The following is a 15895-nucleotide window of genomic DNA, read 5'->3' as shown; positions in this document are numbered from 1 at the left end:
CTTCAAAAACAGCTGTAGCATGGTGTTCATTTTCTTCACGTGATCCTTGTGCTCTGGTATATAGTGCGTGGTAATCGATTGTCACTTTTCTGTCTCTGTCTCTCCTGTATATCTAACTACATCTACCCCATGCCCCAATGTAATGTAGCAAACTGTATTTGCTGTTCTGGTTAACCTCCCTGTCACCTACAAGGTCCCGTTGCTGTTCCTCAATTTGAATGGCCCACGCCATAACGAACTAATTGGCGTAATATCCACGCCACCTCCCTTTCTGCCTCCTCCTATGAATCGGCCAGTGCTGACGTCGCATGACAGGTACGATGTAGTCTACAGTATATGGCGACACTCCGATTTATCAATTTCGTCGTTTTCTAGCTTACAAAAGTTCTGTTCTCTATGGGAACAAAATAGTTATTACGGAAGCCTAATATTTTAACCTAGTTCGACTTAACATTTCCCTTTATAGTGTCCCTTTAGGTGTGACCGACTATAATGTCTGTCTTAAGTGTGCGACTAAAACAATACAACCTGCCTCCATGCATCTAACGTGCACGCTAGCTTCCCCGCGGAGCAAGTACTAATGTGGCGGCAGCCATAACGAGACACTTACCGCGTCGGCCTCAACTCTCTTCGGGTTATACGGTGCTGTCTGTTGCTAGCGCTTGCCGCTGCTGGTGGCCGGGTCTTCGAAGCCGACGTGCTCTGCTGAAAAAGTGTTCGCGCCGTGAACCCAACCAAGGACGAGCTAAGCCTGCGAATTTACGTCGGCACCGTAAAGGCGGCGACGAACCGTCACCGACTTCCTGGCGAACGCGACTCGAATGGCCGAGTGCGTCGATTTTGCCACGCGTGCTCTAGCGATCGCAGGCATTCTGTGCCTTCGGAGTAGTGCGTGTTGCTGCACAAACAAGGATCACACCGAGTGTAAATGTCATTGTCTCGCGTCTGCGACGCTAATTGGCCTCAGCGATTTCGTGATTTACCGAGAACGCGACCGTCGTCGGTCTCGTGCGTCGGTGGAGAATACATCGTGAGACGGCAGCTGCAACCACTGCTGGCCACCGTGTGTAGAGGCGACGTCGTCAAATAAAAGACGTGTGTAAACAAAGAGGTCGCTGCGAGCCGTAGGTGGCGAGTGGCTGTTATGCTGTCGAATGAGCTATAATTGGTCGCTGGATTTGTGACGCATACTTTCAGCGCAAGATCGATCGGGACACAAGCAGCATAGACGCAGATGCCACAAACGCTGGAACCGTATACAACACACTTACTAAACCTCCCAAAGCCCAAACAACATTTATAGTTTAACAAACTTAACTAGCCTATTTCTGGCCATGAAGAGTACATTCACGGACCTGCGAGCCTTCCCGAATTTTTCGTAAAGTTTGCTAATTTGGGCTCGTTTTACGATTTTGCAAAAAATAAATTCTGTCTGTGGACAAGCTTCGTGCATCGGTCTCCGAACTTTCTGGTGGGAGTCCTCCGATGTTGAAAGGACGCAAGAGCGCGCGGTACAAAGAACATCCTTAAGCAGGCAATATCATCAGCTGCAAAGTCGCTAAGAACGGCCATTGCGTTCTGAAAACAGTGTTACTAGTAAATTTTCTGCAGTTCCAAGTTTGCTGCTGCATATGAGGTGAGTGTAAACGTAAATCATCGTTAATAGAGCGCGCATATATCTCATAAAAGGCGTGTGTTGTGGGTAAGCCTTGAAAGGAAGTGCACATGCTCTTCACCCATTGCGCTCCTCCCCCTTGGTGACGTGTCCAGAAAATATTTTTATAAATTTTTGAAGTTTACAAGCACGCAGGCATGCGTACGCACAAGAAATAATAATAATGAAGAACAAAACAAAGACACTGCACCTAATTTGCTTATGTTTATTGTCAATACTCTCAAGCCCCATATATAGGGTGTTACAGAGAGGAGTGGGGTGACACGATATGGTTGTGGCACACTTTCCTACAGTGAGTACTGTCGGTGATGGCCGCGGTGGAGGCTGGGATGTGGTTCTCTTGTGTAGTGGTGTGCGGGATGAAGGAGTTAGGCACTGCAGCGGCAACAAGGCACTCGAAGTGGTGGTCAACGCACGACGAAATATAAGAGGGCAGAAGTACAAATTGTTCCTTAAGATCCGGGTTAATGTAACAAGTATTATTAAAAAATACATATGCAGGCATTCTTGCGCCACAAAGAGAGGTCCTGAGGTAAATCGGCGGTTGATTTTATGGATGAGACACCAGCGCGACGAGAATAATTGGACAAAATGAAAGAGGCGCCATGGTTCTGAATGGACTCGAAAATGTTCTTCGGGGAAGCGTGCCAGGAATCCGATATGGAATATGCATATTCTGGTTTAAGTCTTATTAGCGCTTTGTATAAAGATAGCTTCATCAGGACGGTGACTGATGAAGTTGCGTCGTAAGAAACCCAGAATGCGATTACCTTTGTTTGGGATGAACATCACATGTAACTGGCATGAAATGCTTTGAGAAGGTGTACTACTGGGTTAGGGTTATTTGAATCGGACGCGAGCTACGCATGTTCTTGCACTTAATAACTTTGAGTTTCCATTAGGCAATTGGAGCACCAAGAAGAAATGCTATCCAGATCTTTTTGCCATATTACATTGTCAGATACTATGTCAATGTGATGTTAATGTTATTGGCATGTTATTTTGCTTAAAGCTTAATTAGTATAGTAAGTGCGAAAGTCCTAATTGGTTTGCTGAGCTGTCCACAAACGGGAAGGGGGGGGGCGCATTTCAGTGCAGCGTGTCAAAATGCTACTGTGAAAATTGCGGTAATGTTCCCGTTCTTATAGGGAACAATAAATCAAAACAGTAAATCAATTTGAACTAGTAAATGATTCCCTGAAAACTCCGTTGTCGTTAATTTCAGGATAATAGGTCGATTACTTGAGGAGAAAGTGAAGCTCAGTGTTTCATATTTTTGAATGTCGCGCCGAAACGCCGACGCAGTGTGCCGTCACGTATTTCAAAGTATCATTTCGCATTTGGGCCGCGTTGTCCAAGTAAAGGTTGGCGAAACCTGTCAGTCTTTGGCTCCTTTAGAGCACAATTTAGTCGATCGTTACCGCTAAGGAATTAACTCGGACCCCAGCAGACGCTGTGAAAATCTGCGAGCTGGTGCGAGAACTCAAAGGCGGCGGCGCCACTCGCATTTTGTTTTCCGTTTTTTTTTCTGGCTTACCAAGCGTATTATCGTGGTAAGTTTGTGTGTGTGTGTGTGTGTGTGTGTGTGTGTGTGTGTGTGTGTGTGTGTGTGTGTGTGTGTGTGTGTGTGTGTGTGTGTGTGTGTGTGTGTGTGTGTGTGTGTTAGGGTACTTTACTGAGTCATACAGAAGAAACGACGTTTTTCTAGTATACCGGAGGTATCAAAATCGGCTTATCAAAAACTGATACATTGGGCTTTGCGGGGTTAACACCGCAACTAAAATTGATACAGTATTATTTGAAAACTGTTTTCGAGGATCTGTCACATTGCAAGCGAACTCGAACGCCGTAGTTCATATATTGCGCCGATGCGGCCTATTCAAATACATGTAAAACGCAAAAACGCTTTTCTAAGATAATCCCTGGACCGATTTTAATGAATTTTGTTGCATTTGAGAGAGAAAGTTAAAATATAGTGACTGTTGGGAGCGGAATTTCGATTTGGGGCCTGCATTTTTTTTTGAGGATTATTAAAGAATTCGAAAGTTCGAAAAAAATAGTCACACGAAGTTCACAAATTAATAGCTCTGCATGAAGAGCAGATATCTCTGTTCCGTAAAGAGCATGTATTAGAACATTCAAAACGGAGAAATTTGATATGTGAATTTATATCTTACGTGAGTTTGTTACGTTGTGTACAAGGGTTCTGCGAAAGCTGTATTTCCATATTACTGATCTTTTTCAGATTCAGGTGTAAGATATCAATTTTGTCCGCTTTATATGTATACTGTTAGATGCGATTCGCAGAATTGTGATATCGTTTTTTCTTGCTGAGTTACAGAGACGAGACGTTCATTTGAGGGATCGCCAGTCGTTTGTGCGCAGGCGCGACTAAGAGCGGGCGCGAGAGAGAAAATCTGGGGGCTTTTTGCTCCTTGAATATATGACTCTGCCTAGGCACTACAGAGGAGGTTTCTTAGCGCGCGTTGTATGCGTTTGTCTCTAGGCGTGCCGGCATCGCGTAGTGGGGTCGAGTTAGTTTACGCTCGGCGCTGGCTGCCGGCGCTGTAAAATAGGTGAAGCAGCGGGCACTGACGCCCGATTTGGCGACCGCTGTGTCGGACAGACTGTCTCGCGCCTGCGGCGGTCGTGCTAAGTCAGTCGTGGCGAATCATAGCTTTCTCGCGCCATATGGCAGTGTACCTTGTAAATCAGATGTTTCTCTGGGAGCAGTAGCGACCGCAGTAGAGCCCGGGCCGCATATTTTGAAAAAAGTCGCGGGGCGCGGTATAGTGCTGAACTTAGCGTTACAAGTTGGCAGCTGGACGTAATTATAGTTATTAAATCGTGTTCTTTACTAATCGTAACAACGTGTCATTATTTCGCATTATTGGCGGCGCCTCCAGGACACCAAAGCGGCAACGGGAACACAAAAGCTAGAACCCGAACTGGCCCGTGAGTTGGAGTTCGCCGAGGCCTGCGCATGCCAGGAATGTGTAAGATCGGCTGTCGGCTATCGCGGACAGCCATATTTTTCCATGCGAACGCCCCCTTGGAACGCTTCGGCCTCTCCGGCTCCAACCTACGGGCCGCTCTGCTTCCAGCTTTGATCCCCGCGCTACCCCTTGGGTGCCCTGGAGATCCTGCGCCGCCTGCTTTATCATAACCACAGGTGCTCTCCTAAGGCCTCCGTTTGCCGGTTATATGTGCCCTCCTGGAGCAATGCTTGTAAAAAAAATCTAATCTGTCGGGGCGACGAAAAAAATGACTCGCTACTTATACAACACCAGTCAGAACATTGGCCCTTCAGACACAGCGATCACCAAATGGGGCGTCCGCACCCACTGCCTCACCGCGCGGACAACCAGCGGCCCCGACATGTCTGGGGACAAACGAATACAACACGCGCTACGAAACCTTCTCCTTAGTGCCTAGGCAAGAGCTCTCAGATTTTCTCTCTCGCCCCCGCACTTATTCGCGCCTGTGCACAAACGGCTGGCGATCCCTCAAATGAACGACTCGTTTCTTGTAAACTTCATAGTTTCGTTTTCTGCAAACTCTCGATTATTGCCAAGTTTTAATAAAAAATTTACGACCCAAATAAAAATGCGAAACTAACAGCCACTAAATTTTATGTGTTCCTTTTAAATGCAGCAAACCTCGTCAAATTTGGTGCAGTGGTTGCCGAGAAAAACGAATTCTCCTTTTACGTGCATTTAGATAGGAACAGCCGGGCTAAACCTTGCTCTTAACCCCAGCGCTTCTACCTCACTGTGACGTCACGGATTTCGACGTATGACCCCCCTCCTCCCCATGTTTATGCGACTGTTGCGCAGTAAGAGTTCTTGAATCTTTCTGAATTCAGTCCTTGGCTCGTTTACAATGCAATGTAAACCATCTTTGCTGACAAAAAAAAAAGAAAAAGAAAAAAGAAATTAGCGAGGCTCGAGCAGACGTCACGGCGAGCTGCTGCGCGAACTTCAAGGCCGCGTCGCCACCTGTCTGTCGTTCATGCGTCTTTTAACGAGCGTAGGTGGCGTTCTTTTTTTTTTTTTGGTTATGGAAGGATACGCTGTTGCAGCAGTATTATTTATTTATTTATTTGTTTATTTGTTTACTTATTTATTTATTTATTTAGACACCCCACGAATCCCGAGGGGCATTACATAGGAGGTAGGGGGATTTGAAAAACAACAAATATATCATCGAACACTGCGAATAAATGTTCATACAGAAAGAGAAAAAAAAAATCACAGCTGGTGAGCGCCAACGCAAGATAGGACAACGGCTGAGAAAGCGAACAGTGTAAAATATGAACATCATATGGTAAGGAAGACGGATTATGCTAGATTTGAACCCAAATGTTCTCTCGAAGCAAGAGCCATGACTCACAATAGGTGTTCCAACGAGCGAGCTTCGACACCGGCAACGCAATCCGACCCGACTGATCCGACTTTGTCGCGTTCACGTAAACGCCGGTACTAAAACGCAGCCGCGAAGACTCAGCATTCTGGGTTCTCTTTCCTCGCACCCCCATCACCCCATCCCCTCTTAAAAAAAGAATTTCTGGCAGTAGCGATGTCCTTGGAAGGATTTCGCGCCCTGCCTTTCAACGCTGCTCTCGCTGACCTATCGCGCTGCGCTCGCCAGGAGGTAGCGCGGGTTGTGCGGAGAAGTGCTCCTCCTTGTCAGAGCTGTCGTTCGCGGGAAGGTCGTGGTGCGCTTTCGAGAGCCTGAAACAATTGAAGGTGGACCTCGGCAGCCGTGACGCTGCACGGCGGAAAAATGCGAGAGACGGTCCAGTACCCCACCTCCTCTTCTGTGAAAAGGCATAGCCGGCCGTCTACCGGGTTAAGAAGTGACTCGCTCTCCCGCGTGAACCCACATTTTGCACCGTAAGCAGGGCAACTGTGATAAAGGTATACAGTTTCACGATTTTATAAATGATTGGCCCTCTGCAACGCAAATAACCACAAGATCCGCGCGGGGCCTGTTGCCTCCCCCCCCCCTTTTTTTCTTTCTTGTTGTTCTCTTTTGTTTTCATTTTTCGATGCGTCACAAAGTATACTACCCGTGGATGTAAAATTTTCAAGAGCGATGTTACGCTTAAATGTAGATGCAACGGCACGCGCGTCCGAGCCCCAAATTTCCTTTCAAACGTAATGATCGAACATTACAAAATAAGAGTTACCTTGCGTATATGTATACTCCGAAAGAACAGCCACTTATGTGTCCGTGGTCATTTTTTTAGCCAATAATCCGTAATTATACCGCGTCTACACGTTAGGAAGCCGGCTTGTGCAGCGATGCAGTAGAGCCGACGCTGCGGTGCTGTGCAACATGGGCGGCGTGGGAACCATCGCCGCACGAGCAGCCAGCCACGACCGCTTTCGAACGCAGCAACTACTGCTCCCTTCCTTCTAAAGCTCCAGATTCTGTCCGATAGTAGAAAAAGAGAATGCTGCCGAGCGCCAGAGCAGCCTAAATGATATGCAATACTCGTTTTTCACGAGCTAGATTTTGTTTCGTCACACCCGCGAGGTGCATGCGTTGTGACGTCGCGATGCAGTGCGCCCGCACAGCTCGGTTCTTGCCATCGCTGCAGCCGCAGCGGCCGCGTGCGATCACAGGCGCGGCACTTTTATTGATTTTACTGGAAGCGTGATCGTGCCTATATAGCATTGTGCCGCCACACGACGCCAGCGAACTTTCCTCTCTGTCAGGACGGTAACGTCGACGATGCCACGTCCGGCATTTCGAGATCGACGTTAGCGTCAGACTAAAACTGTCTTGCGTTTCCCAACCCTTATTTGCTTGCTAAGTGTGCGCGAAGTACGCGCATGGAGGTTCTCGCAACTTCGGTTTAAATACTATGCGCATATTCTCATTTTTTTGGGCGAAAACGGCCACATGTGTGCGTCTGGAAATGTGAGAGTGCCTTCCTCTGTGAGTGTTGCCGCCTTTTCTCGTGTATTCGCCGCGGCAGCCTGCGGTGACGTCATGAGATGGCGTTGTGACGACCGCGTCTTGGAAACCTGCGCGAACGATGTGAGATTGTTGCATCCATGCACCGACATTGATCAGATTTATTTCGCATCAGCGAAAATGTTTTTTAAAAAAGTCAGTGCATCCGGTGGAACGTTTCAGGAGGGTGTCGCGTGGTAGAAATCGTCAGAACTCCTTCTTAAGTGCACGTATAGAATGTTACGAGAAGGAATGCCGCTAGGCTAGACTTCCTTTACTGTTTATGCCTCACCGTAAAATAGTTGAGCCCCTGAAAATGTACGAGGGTGTAAGGGTATGAGATATAAACCAATTTACACCCTTACATCCTTTTTTACGTGTAAGATATGGGTTATAGACAGATTTACACCCTTGCTCACTTTTAAGGGTGTAAATTGTTTTGCAGTGTCCAGTGCCTACTTAATTCCTATCAGCTTCAAACTCAACGCAGTAGTTCACGGACCATCACCCGTGGCGCCCACGAAAGAGCTTCAATGCTTACATAGCGATAATTATTACCATGAATTGCTGGAATAACATGGTTATCGGCTACATCCTTTTCTACGAGCCAGAGTAGATTAATATGAAGCACCTGTACTGAATGAACTCAGAGGAGCATTGCACTAGGAAATACTTGAATGAACGTATTTCCATACAAAAGAAAATAGAAATGTGGAGAACCACGCACTATAACTTATACTCTGATTCTTCTTATTTGTTTGTTAGCTGGATGGGAGTGAATGATTGAGGATGAGGAAGTGGTGTAGAGTTTATCAATGGCCAAGGAGCCAAACTGTGCAGTCTTTACGGAAAAATAAACCCAAATGTGCTTTTGAACCAATTAAAGTTTAAATTAATTAAATCATTTTTATCATGGTTTTATTGCTGCCGTATTATGCGTGCGTCCGATTCAGCGAAAGAGAAAAGTTCAACAACAACAACAACAAAAAGAAGATGTACAGGATGGAGCAATGGTACACTCGAAATCACAGGAGTAGGGTATCACTGGGGCGTGGGGTGTCAATTACCCACAGAGTACGTACAACCAGGAGCCGAAGACGCCGCGACGTTAGCTAACCACACTGCTGGAGTGCATGTCACGCGAAGAGCGTGACTCTCTACGAGTGGCAGATCTGAAAATACTCTGGCTGACGATTGGAAATATTTGCAGACCCGCGTTTCGCCCATCGAGAGGCATGCGATTTCTCGTTTTACCTGCTTACGGACGCGCAAGATTGTCCCCCTATTTCTGCCGTGCTTTGTTTACTCGGGGTGCGGAAGTCAAAGCAAGGACGCGATCACGCGGGCAGACAGGCAGCGCCAGCTGTCGAGGAACGAACGAACGCACACGCCGTGCATATCCGCGGTAGTTGTAGATTTGGCTCAGTTACTTCAGCTGTCTACGTAGTACGAAGAAAGTATATCGACACCTGGAGGAGCACAGAACTGTTTCAAGAAATAGTGATAAGTAGTTAACTACACTGTCTATTGGTTTATTAAAGCGGACATGACACGACTTTTCCGACTTTTCATTCCCCCGCTTTACGCGGAGGCCGTCGACCTCAAAACATACTGGCAAACCCCGGAGCGCCCTAAATAATTTAGCATGTAATAAGCTTTTCTACGAACCACTTATGGTTTGCGCGTTCCATGAGGTGTTATGTATCGTGGGATGCTGAAACGAGCAATAAGCTTCACGTGATTAAGCCAAGTTAGGTTTCTGGCCCTCAACTACGAAAACACGAAGAGCACATGTCCTATTGTGTCGTCTCAGACACACATATGGCACTCAGAACGTTCTGTTGACTGGTAACGAGCCTCCAAACTGTGGTAGATGTGGTGATAGGCTGCCCGTCCTCCACACCTTCCTGGAGTTTCGGGAAGCCGAATCTGAGAGAGGAAGGAACATTTTCCCCTCTCATACCCCATCCTCTTTCCATAGGATGTCGCTGTGATAGTAGTTTTGCACAGCACGTGCCTCCAGGCCCATGTGTTTCAAGGGCTCTGGTGAGGCTTTATAGTGCTCTAGCCAATTTCAGCATCTGGCATATTTTGTATATGACATCCTTATTTCGTAATACATTTTAATGCTCATAGTACACGTCATTGGTCATTGCCATAATCTTATTACACCTAGATTTTACGCACTTTACAGCGACTATATTTAGGCCTATTTATAGCCACGTCACATCAACTTCATAGAACACATCACTCCACTGCGAACTCATTAACATTGGCATGGTGCTCATACCTTGCGCCAGTAAACAACACACATTCATTCATTCATTCATTCATTCATTCATTCATTCATTCATTCATTCATTCATTCATTCATTCATTGCGAGAAACGTGCGGTACAGTTTTTTACTATACTTGGAAGGCGTGTGCCAGTACTCACTTAAAATGTACATTCGCGTATGCGCCTGTTCAATACACGAAAAAAACACCAACCGCTTGCCCGCAATGCACAGGGAAAACGAAGAAGGATCGGCGGCGGCGGTGCATGACACCGAGCGCGCGCACGAGGCCTCGATCACGCGAGCCAGCCGTCGCCACCGAACGCGAGCTCGTGAATCTGCGCAGGCAAGAAGACCACGATCGCATTTTTGTGCGAGGACGCCGCTGGACGCTTACGTCGCCGCTCCTGCAGCTGGATACTTCTAGAGGACCACGTCCAGAGGCGATCGATTGCGGCAATCCTCCGTGGCGCCCACAGGATCTGGCAGTTCTTTTTCAACGGACCCGAAAGGACGCAGTGGGTACCGAGATTCTTCGTATATTGGCCTGAAACCGGAGCTGCGGTTTCTAATGGCCTCCTAACGGGCCGACGCCAATTGGTCACGCAGTCTGCTTGAGCTAACCATGTTTTACTACACAGATACATTGCAGTCAGGCATATTGCCTAGCTATCCCTATTTTATGCTATTCATCTTCATTAATGCTCCGTATCTCTATTTTAATGTCTCTAACAGATCCGGCTCCATATATTTCCTGCTTTTTTTCCCCACCAGCGCTAAAGAAAGCGCATTTTGCGTATCTCGACCGTTGGATAGTTAACGCTCCCATCAGCTTTGAATCCCAGCGTTTCTAGAAGCTTGACCTACCTTATACTGCCTTGGATGGGTGAATAATATCTTGGCAGATTCTATTGCAATGCGCACAATCGACTCCGGACTTTCGCGGCAGCAGACGCATACCTCTACGAACCAACGTGAGTCTGAATTAAATCGCGTCACGTACCGCAGGTTCTGATCGAGGGTTTTCGGTGTCGAGCGCGCGCCCTGTACGCCGATCCAGCAGCCCTCGCCTCGCCGTTATCGTGTGCCAGAGATGGGCGGGCCCCTGCGGCAGCTGTACATCATCCTCTGGAAGGACGTGTACGTGAAGCAGCTGAAGCGTCATGTGGTGTGGACCCTGCTCGAGCTGGCGTTCACCGCCGCCGCCATGTACGGCATCGGCAAGGACGGTCTCGAGCTGAGCTTCGGCAACCCCGTGCTGGAGGAGGTGTTTCCGCGCGAACAGCCGCTCCAGCTGTGGAACCTCTCCGTCGCCAGGATACTCTACACGCCGGACGTGCCGCTGCTCGCCGAGGTGAGTGCGCGTGCGGGTAGGTGTCAAGCTAGCTCGAATTAAAGCATGCAGGGACGCCAAAGGAAGACGTTGAATTACTTTGCACTAATTGAATGCATTCCCTCGGAACTCTCATTCAATTCGCGGTGAGTGTTGTATAATGTGTTGCTGTCGCCTACCGCGCCATTAGGTGAGAGCTGGGCGGCAGCGGCTGCGTGCCTTGAAAGCGATCTGCGATGGGGACAGAGTCTTGGTGTGCCGAGGGCTGATAGCTTCGTGTGCGCTATGTGCTCACCGCTTAGTTCGCGCTGAAGCGAGAGGCTTACGGAGTGAGGGAACGCATATATACATGCGACGGACGGCAATCCTGCGATATGAAACGGGACGTCAGTGAAATATGTGAAAAAAGAATAAATGGCGAATAAAATTATGTGTCACCATTGAATATTGCCGCGCTACCTCACGACAGCATTTTGGCAGCGTGTGTTTTCGGTCATCGACTAAACTGTGTTTTGATGTTTGCCTGTGCGCGCGTGACACCATGCTTGTTCACTTATAGTAAGCGAATGTTTATACAAGCTGCTTCAGCCTATAAAACTACTATCCTTACTTCGTATATCCGTCTAATAATTTACTATTGCGATCGATGCTTCGCCTTTCGAGCGAAACTGCGACTTCTTTGGTATTGTAGAATTAAGAGCATTGTAAAAGGGGTTCTAAATTTACGCGACACGCTTCTCCTGCCACTTAATCGTACTTACGCCCTCTATAATTCCCTCAGTCTGCAGTGTCTTCAGTGTTCAACTAACGCTTTCAACTAATCTTTTTTTGCCGATAGTGATTGAGAAAGGAAATAGTTTTGCAGAACATGTATACGTATTTGGAAAAGAACGTAACCCTTCCAAGTTGTGCCAACTGCTAGCAAACGATTTTGGTATGGCTGTTCAGCGTATTTTGACTCATTTATTTTGTACGTTTCCCTTGCATCGTCTGTATTGATTGCAGATGCAATCTTTGTGGTTGTATATCGCTGAATTGCACTAGCGGCAACCAGTTTAGCGTTGCATTTTTTATTACTTCACATCACATGACTGTTTCTGGCTTTCTCCTGTGTAGGCTCCCCCCTTAGTTAATACCCCAACAGGGGCCTTTTACTAGAAGAGTTGATTGTTGGGCTAGTTGGTTTTCCATAATTGAAGTAGTAACTTAGCGCGATAAAAACCACAGAGACAAGAAAGGTGGACAAAGACAAGCGTCTTTGTCTCTTTGTATTCTTGTCTCAGTGGTTTTTATCGCGCTAAGTTAGTACTTCAGTTAGGGACTTCTAAATATGGTTAATAAATGATTATGACTAATGCAGCTCAACTTCAACTTTTGTTCATTAGTGTCTCTTTAATGCGGGGACGAGAAAGTGCACTTGTCGTGTGTCCCGTCCCGTCGAGCATCTGTGTAGTGTTCGTGCTCGTGTGCCTGAACTTGTGCTGGTTTTATTAATACGGATGTACAAACTCGTACAAACATTTGTAATGATGCGCAAACTCCGCTGTTCAGGTAGCGAAATATTTGCAGGCGCCAGGCTTCCGGAGCTGCGCGAGCTGTCACTGTTGCTGTGTCGCACTTTGTGACATAGGACATGCTGGGTTCGCCATTCGCTGTGGTCGGACCGTGAGGTAGCCTCAACGCCGAAACATGCGCGAAGGCTCTTCTCGAGAACCCCGGGTGTCGTATATGTTGGACATGCAAACGGAGCTTTGGACCACTACCATAGCCATTACCGCCTAGGCCACTAGCAACTCGGTAGCTATTATGGGCACTGGCTCATGCGCTTTGGAACGAATGGCCGAGCTCGTAGCTATTTTAGAACTAGCAGGTTCTGGGACATCAATAGATACCCATCCTGTTTCCACGTGGTCTGTCGATGCCTTCGTTTAAACGGCAGTTAGCGCAACTGCGGTTATATATATTTTTAGAGCGGAGCTATTTAAGCGCCAGTCACTGGCGTTGAGCGTCGGTGTGCCTCGGCGTCGTCGGCGTAACCGAGCGAATGAGCAGAGCGAAGGATGAAGGAGCGAACGCGGAGCGCAGCGGGGTTGAAAAGCGACGAGAGTGCGAGGTGGAAACCGGAGGAGGAGGCCACACAGTGAAATCATGAGGCGGAAAGAGGAGGAGGGTGTGGCGAAAGCGTGAGAAGCGCATGCAGTGCCGTTCTGCGGCGACGACATGGCTACGATACACTGTAGCTATACGAGATAACGCCAGACTAGCGCGCGTCGTCTGTTCACCGATGCCGTGCTGCAAGTGCGTCCTACGATACTATATATGTAAACAAAGCGCTGCATTAGCGGAGGTCTGTTTGCGGCGGCTGCTGTGAATCGCGCCCACGCGTCACCCACGCGCTGGCTCTCAGGATCTCGATATTAGCGAGGCATTGGCGCCACACTTCGCACCGTTTGCAACGTGCTGCACGAGACAGATTGTCCGCGCCAGCCAACAAATCGCGAGAAACGCGTATAGAGCTGCGCTTCAGGGAGTATCGTAATTGTTGGTGAATTTTTTTTTCTAACCTTAAACTACTAACAACCTTACGTCCAGTCATATAGAGAGCTGGCGGTGGTTAGCGTGGCTTCTCCGCAAACATAGACGCTGCCCAGGCTTATACAGCATGTCTGGCTTCGGTAACCGCAGGTCATTCAGAAGGTCCGCGACGACCTGTCCATAACGGTCGCCGAACCGGTGGCCTCGGACGACGACCTTGACGATCTGGTGGAGAGCGGCTTCGACTACGGCTCCGTGGTTGGCGTTGCCTTTGAGAACGACCTGAGTGACCTGAACAACCTGCCGCACGAACTGCGCTACCGCGTCCGCGCACCCGGCCCCAGGTTCGACGTGCGCCTGCGTTACTGGAAAATGCTGGAGGTACGCACGCTTCTCGACGAGCGCAGCTCTGCTTGAGGAGAGGCTCTCCTTGCCTGCACTTCCCTGTGCAATTGGGCCTGTCGTCTCGCCGAGTCGGAGTCTGGGTAATGAAAGGTGGAGACTCCCGGGGAAAAGCATTGAAGCGAGCGCCACGTCTCGGCCGAGTTTCTTTCTTTTCTTTTTTCGACTGAACAGCGTGTCTGATTTAAATAAATACTTTTCGGGACCCACTGACTTCGTTAAATCGAGGTTTGAGTCTAACAGAAAAAACGAAAATTCTGTCTCCCTATAACCGCTGTAAAAATGTGCGCCGAAGTACAAGCAAGCAAGGCGTGGCGTGGCGGGGCAGGACAGGCGAGCCCGATGCGCCAATAAACTAGTTAGGACAAACGTAAACTCGTGCAGTGGATCTCAGGGCCACTGTCCTTGTTGATGACTGAAACGCGGGAAATTATTATTCGCATGGGAAAAGCTGGTTGTGAGCTGTCTGAAACAGGCGAATACTCGGAGGGGATCAAACTATAAAGCAATGCGCTTTGCACAATGTTTGAACTACAGAGCGTCTAGTTATCTAAAAAAAATATATCACAATGCGTTATTATATCGAGACAAGGAAAATCTCGTAGGTGAACGTAGCAACGCATAAATGCAGGACATAATGTAACGTTTTTTTTTTTCGATTAGCTACAGCGCCGAGCCACCCTAACTGATCCCTGCCACGGCGGCCGCATTTCGATGGGGGCGAAATGCGGTTTCCGCACGTAAAACACCATAATTTAATTTTTTTTCGCCCTAACTGAGCAGTCGCTGTAAGAATCTATGACGTCACGAGGAAGTTCCTAGGGGCAGGGGAGATGAGTACTGGTGCGACATCTTTGACTTACGATTTTTTGCTTTAAATGGACCTCGCCAACCTCACGGCGCCCTCAAAGCACCATATTCGGCTGCAGTAGGTTTTCTACGAACTAATTCCGGTTATTATGACGTCAGGACGCGGAAGACGGTCGCTTGACAGCAGAAAACCGTGACGTATTGGCGCTGACTCGGTCGTCTGCTACTTCTGGTATACGCTCATTGTGGGGCTCGACGCAGCAGCAAGTATACTTGTGCGGTTGTCCACATAGCGTCACGCGTCGTCTTCTTCCACGCCACGCATCTTCCACCATCTGCTGGGCCGCGGGTTGAACTCGGTGGTTGAACGCAGGTTCCGGGCCCGCTGGACCTGGCCGCGACGGGCGAGATGCGCTCCCTGCTGCCCCTGCAGTACTCGCTGGAGCGCCACCTGCTGCAACAGATCTGGGCGGCCAAGTTCGGCGAGCCCCCCGCGTCGGCCCAGCTGCAGATGCAGCGGTTCCCGTACCCGGCCTACTACCCCGAGAACTTCACCACCACCTACAGCCGGCTGGTGTTCCGCTTCGGCGTCGGCTTCCTGCTGCCCTTCGCGTCGGTCGTCGCCAAGATCACCGACGAGAAGTGCTCCGGAATGCGGGTGCGTTGATTGAACGGGCCGCGCTGTGTGCAGCGATGGGGCAGGTTCCGTTCTGCTTCGTTACTGTCGGGGAAAAAAAAGAAAAAAAGAAAAGCTCCGTTCGAACGCGTTTTGCGTTGCCCAGGGAAGCCTTCCGGTTGGTAATGGAGCGGGATCCGTCGCTATAGGACGGACAATGCGTTGCACGGACAGGGACAATTTAGACGAGTATTTTGATAGTAGGTATTAAAGCAGAAGGCGTG

At 48.6% G+C, this 15895-nt stretch overlaps 1 protein-coding gene across 1 annotated transcript in view; it reads left to right on the top strand.

Moving 5' to 3' along the window:
- The window catches only part of LOC135911080 (phospholipid-transporting ATPase ABCA3-like), a 149801-nt gene that overhangs the window by 60783 nt on the left and 73123 nt on the right, over window positions 1–15895 (top strand). Inside the window, exons 3-6 of the mRNA XM_065443178.1 lie at window positions 10262–10433; window positions 10979–11269; window positions 13934–14164; window positions 15369–15653. Of these exons, the coding sequence (XP_065299250.1) occupies window positions 10262–10433; window positions 10979–11269; window positions 13934–14164; window positions 15369–15653 (979 nt within the window). The remainder of the gene's footprint in view (window positions 1–10261; window positions 10434–10978; window positions 11270–13933; window positions 14165–15368; window positions 15654–15895) is intronic.

The sequence above is a fragment of the Dermacentor albipictus genome, chromosome 9, assembly GCF_038994185.2.
Source record: "Dermacentor albipictus isolate Rhodes 1998 colony chromosome 9, USDA_Dalb.pri_finalv2, whole genome shotgun sequence".
Classification (NCBI taxonomy): Eukaryota; Metazoa; Arthropoda; class Arachnida; order Ixodida; family Ixodidae; genus Dermacentor; species Dermacentor albipictus.
This window is presented reverse-complemented; position numbering and strand designations above follow the sequence as displayed.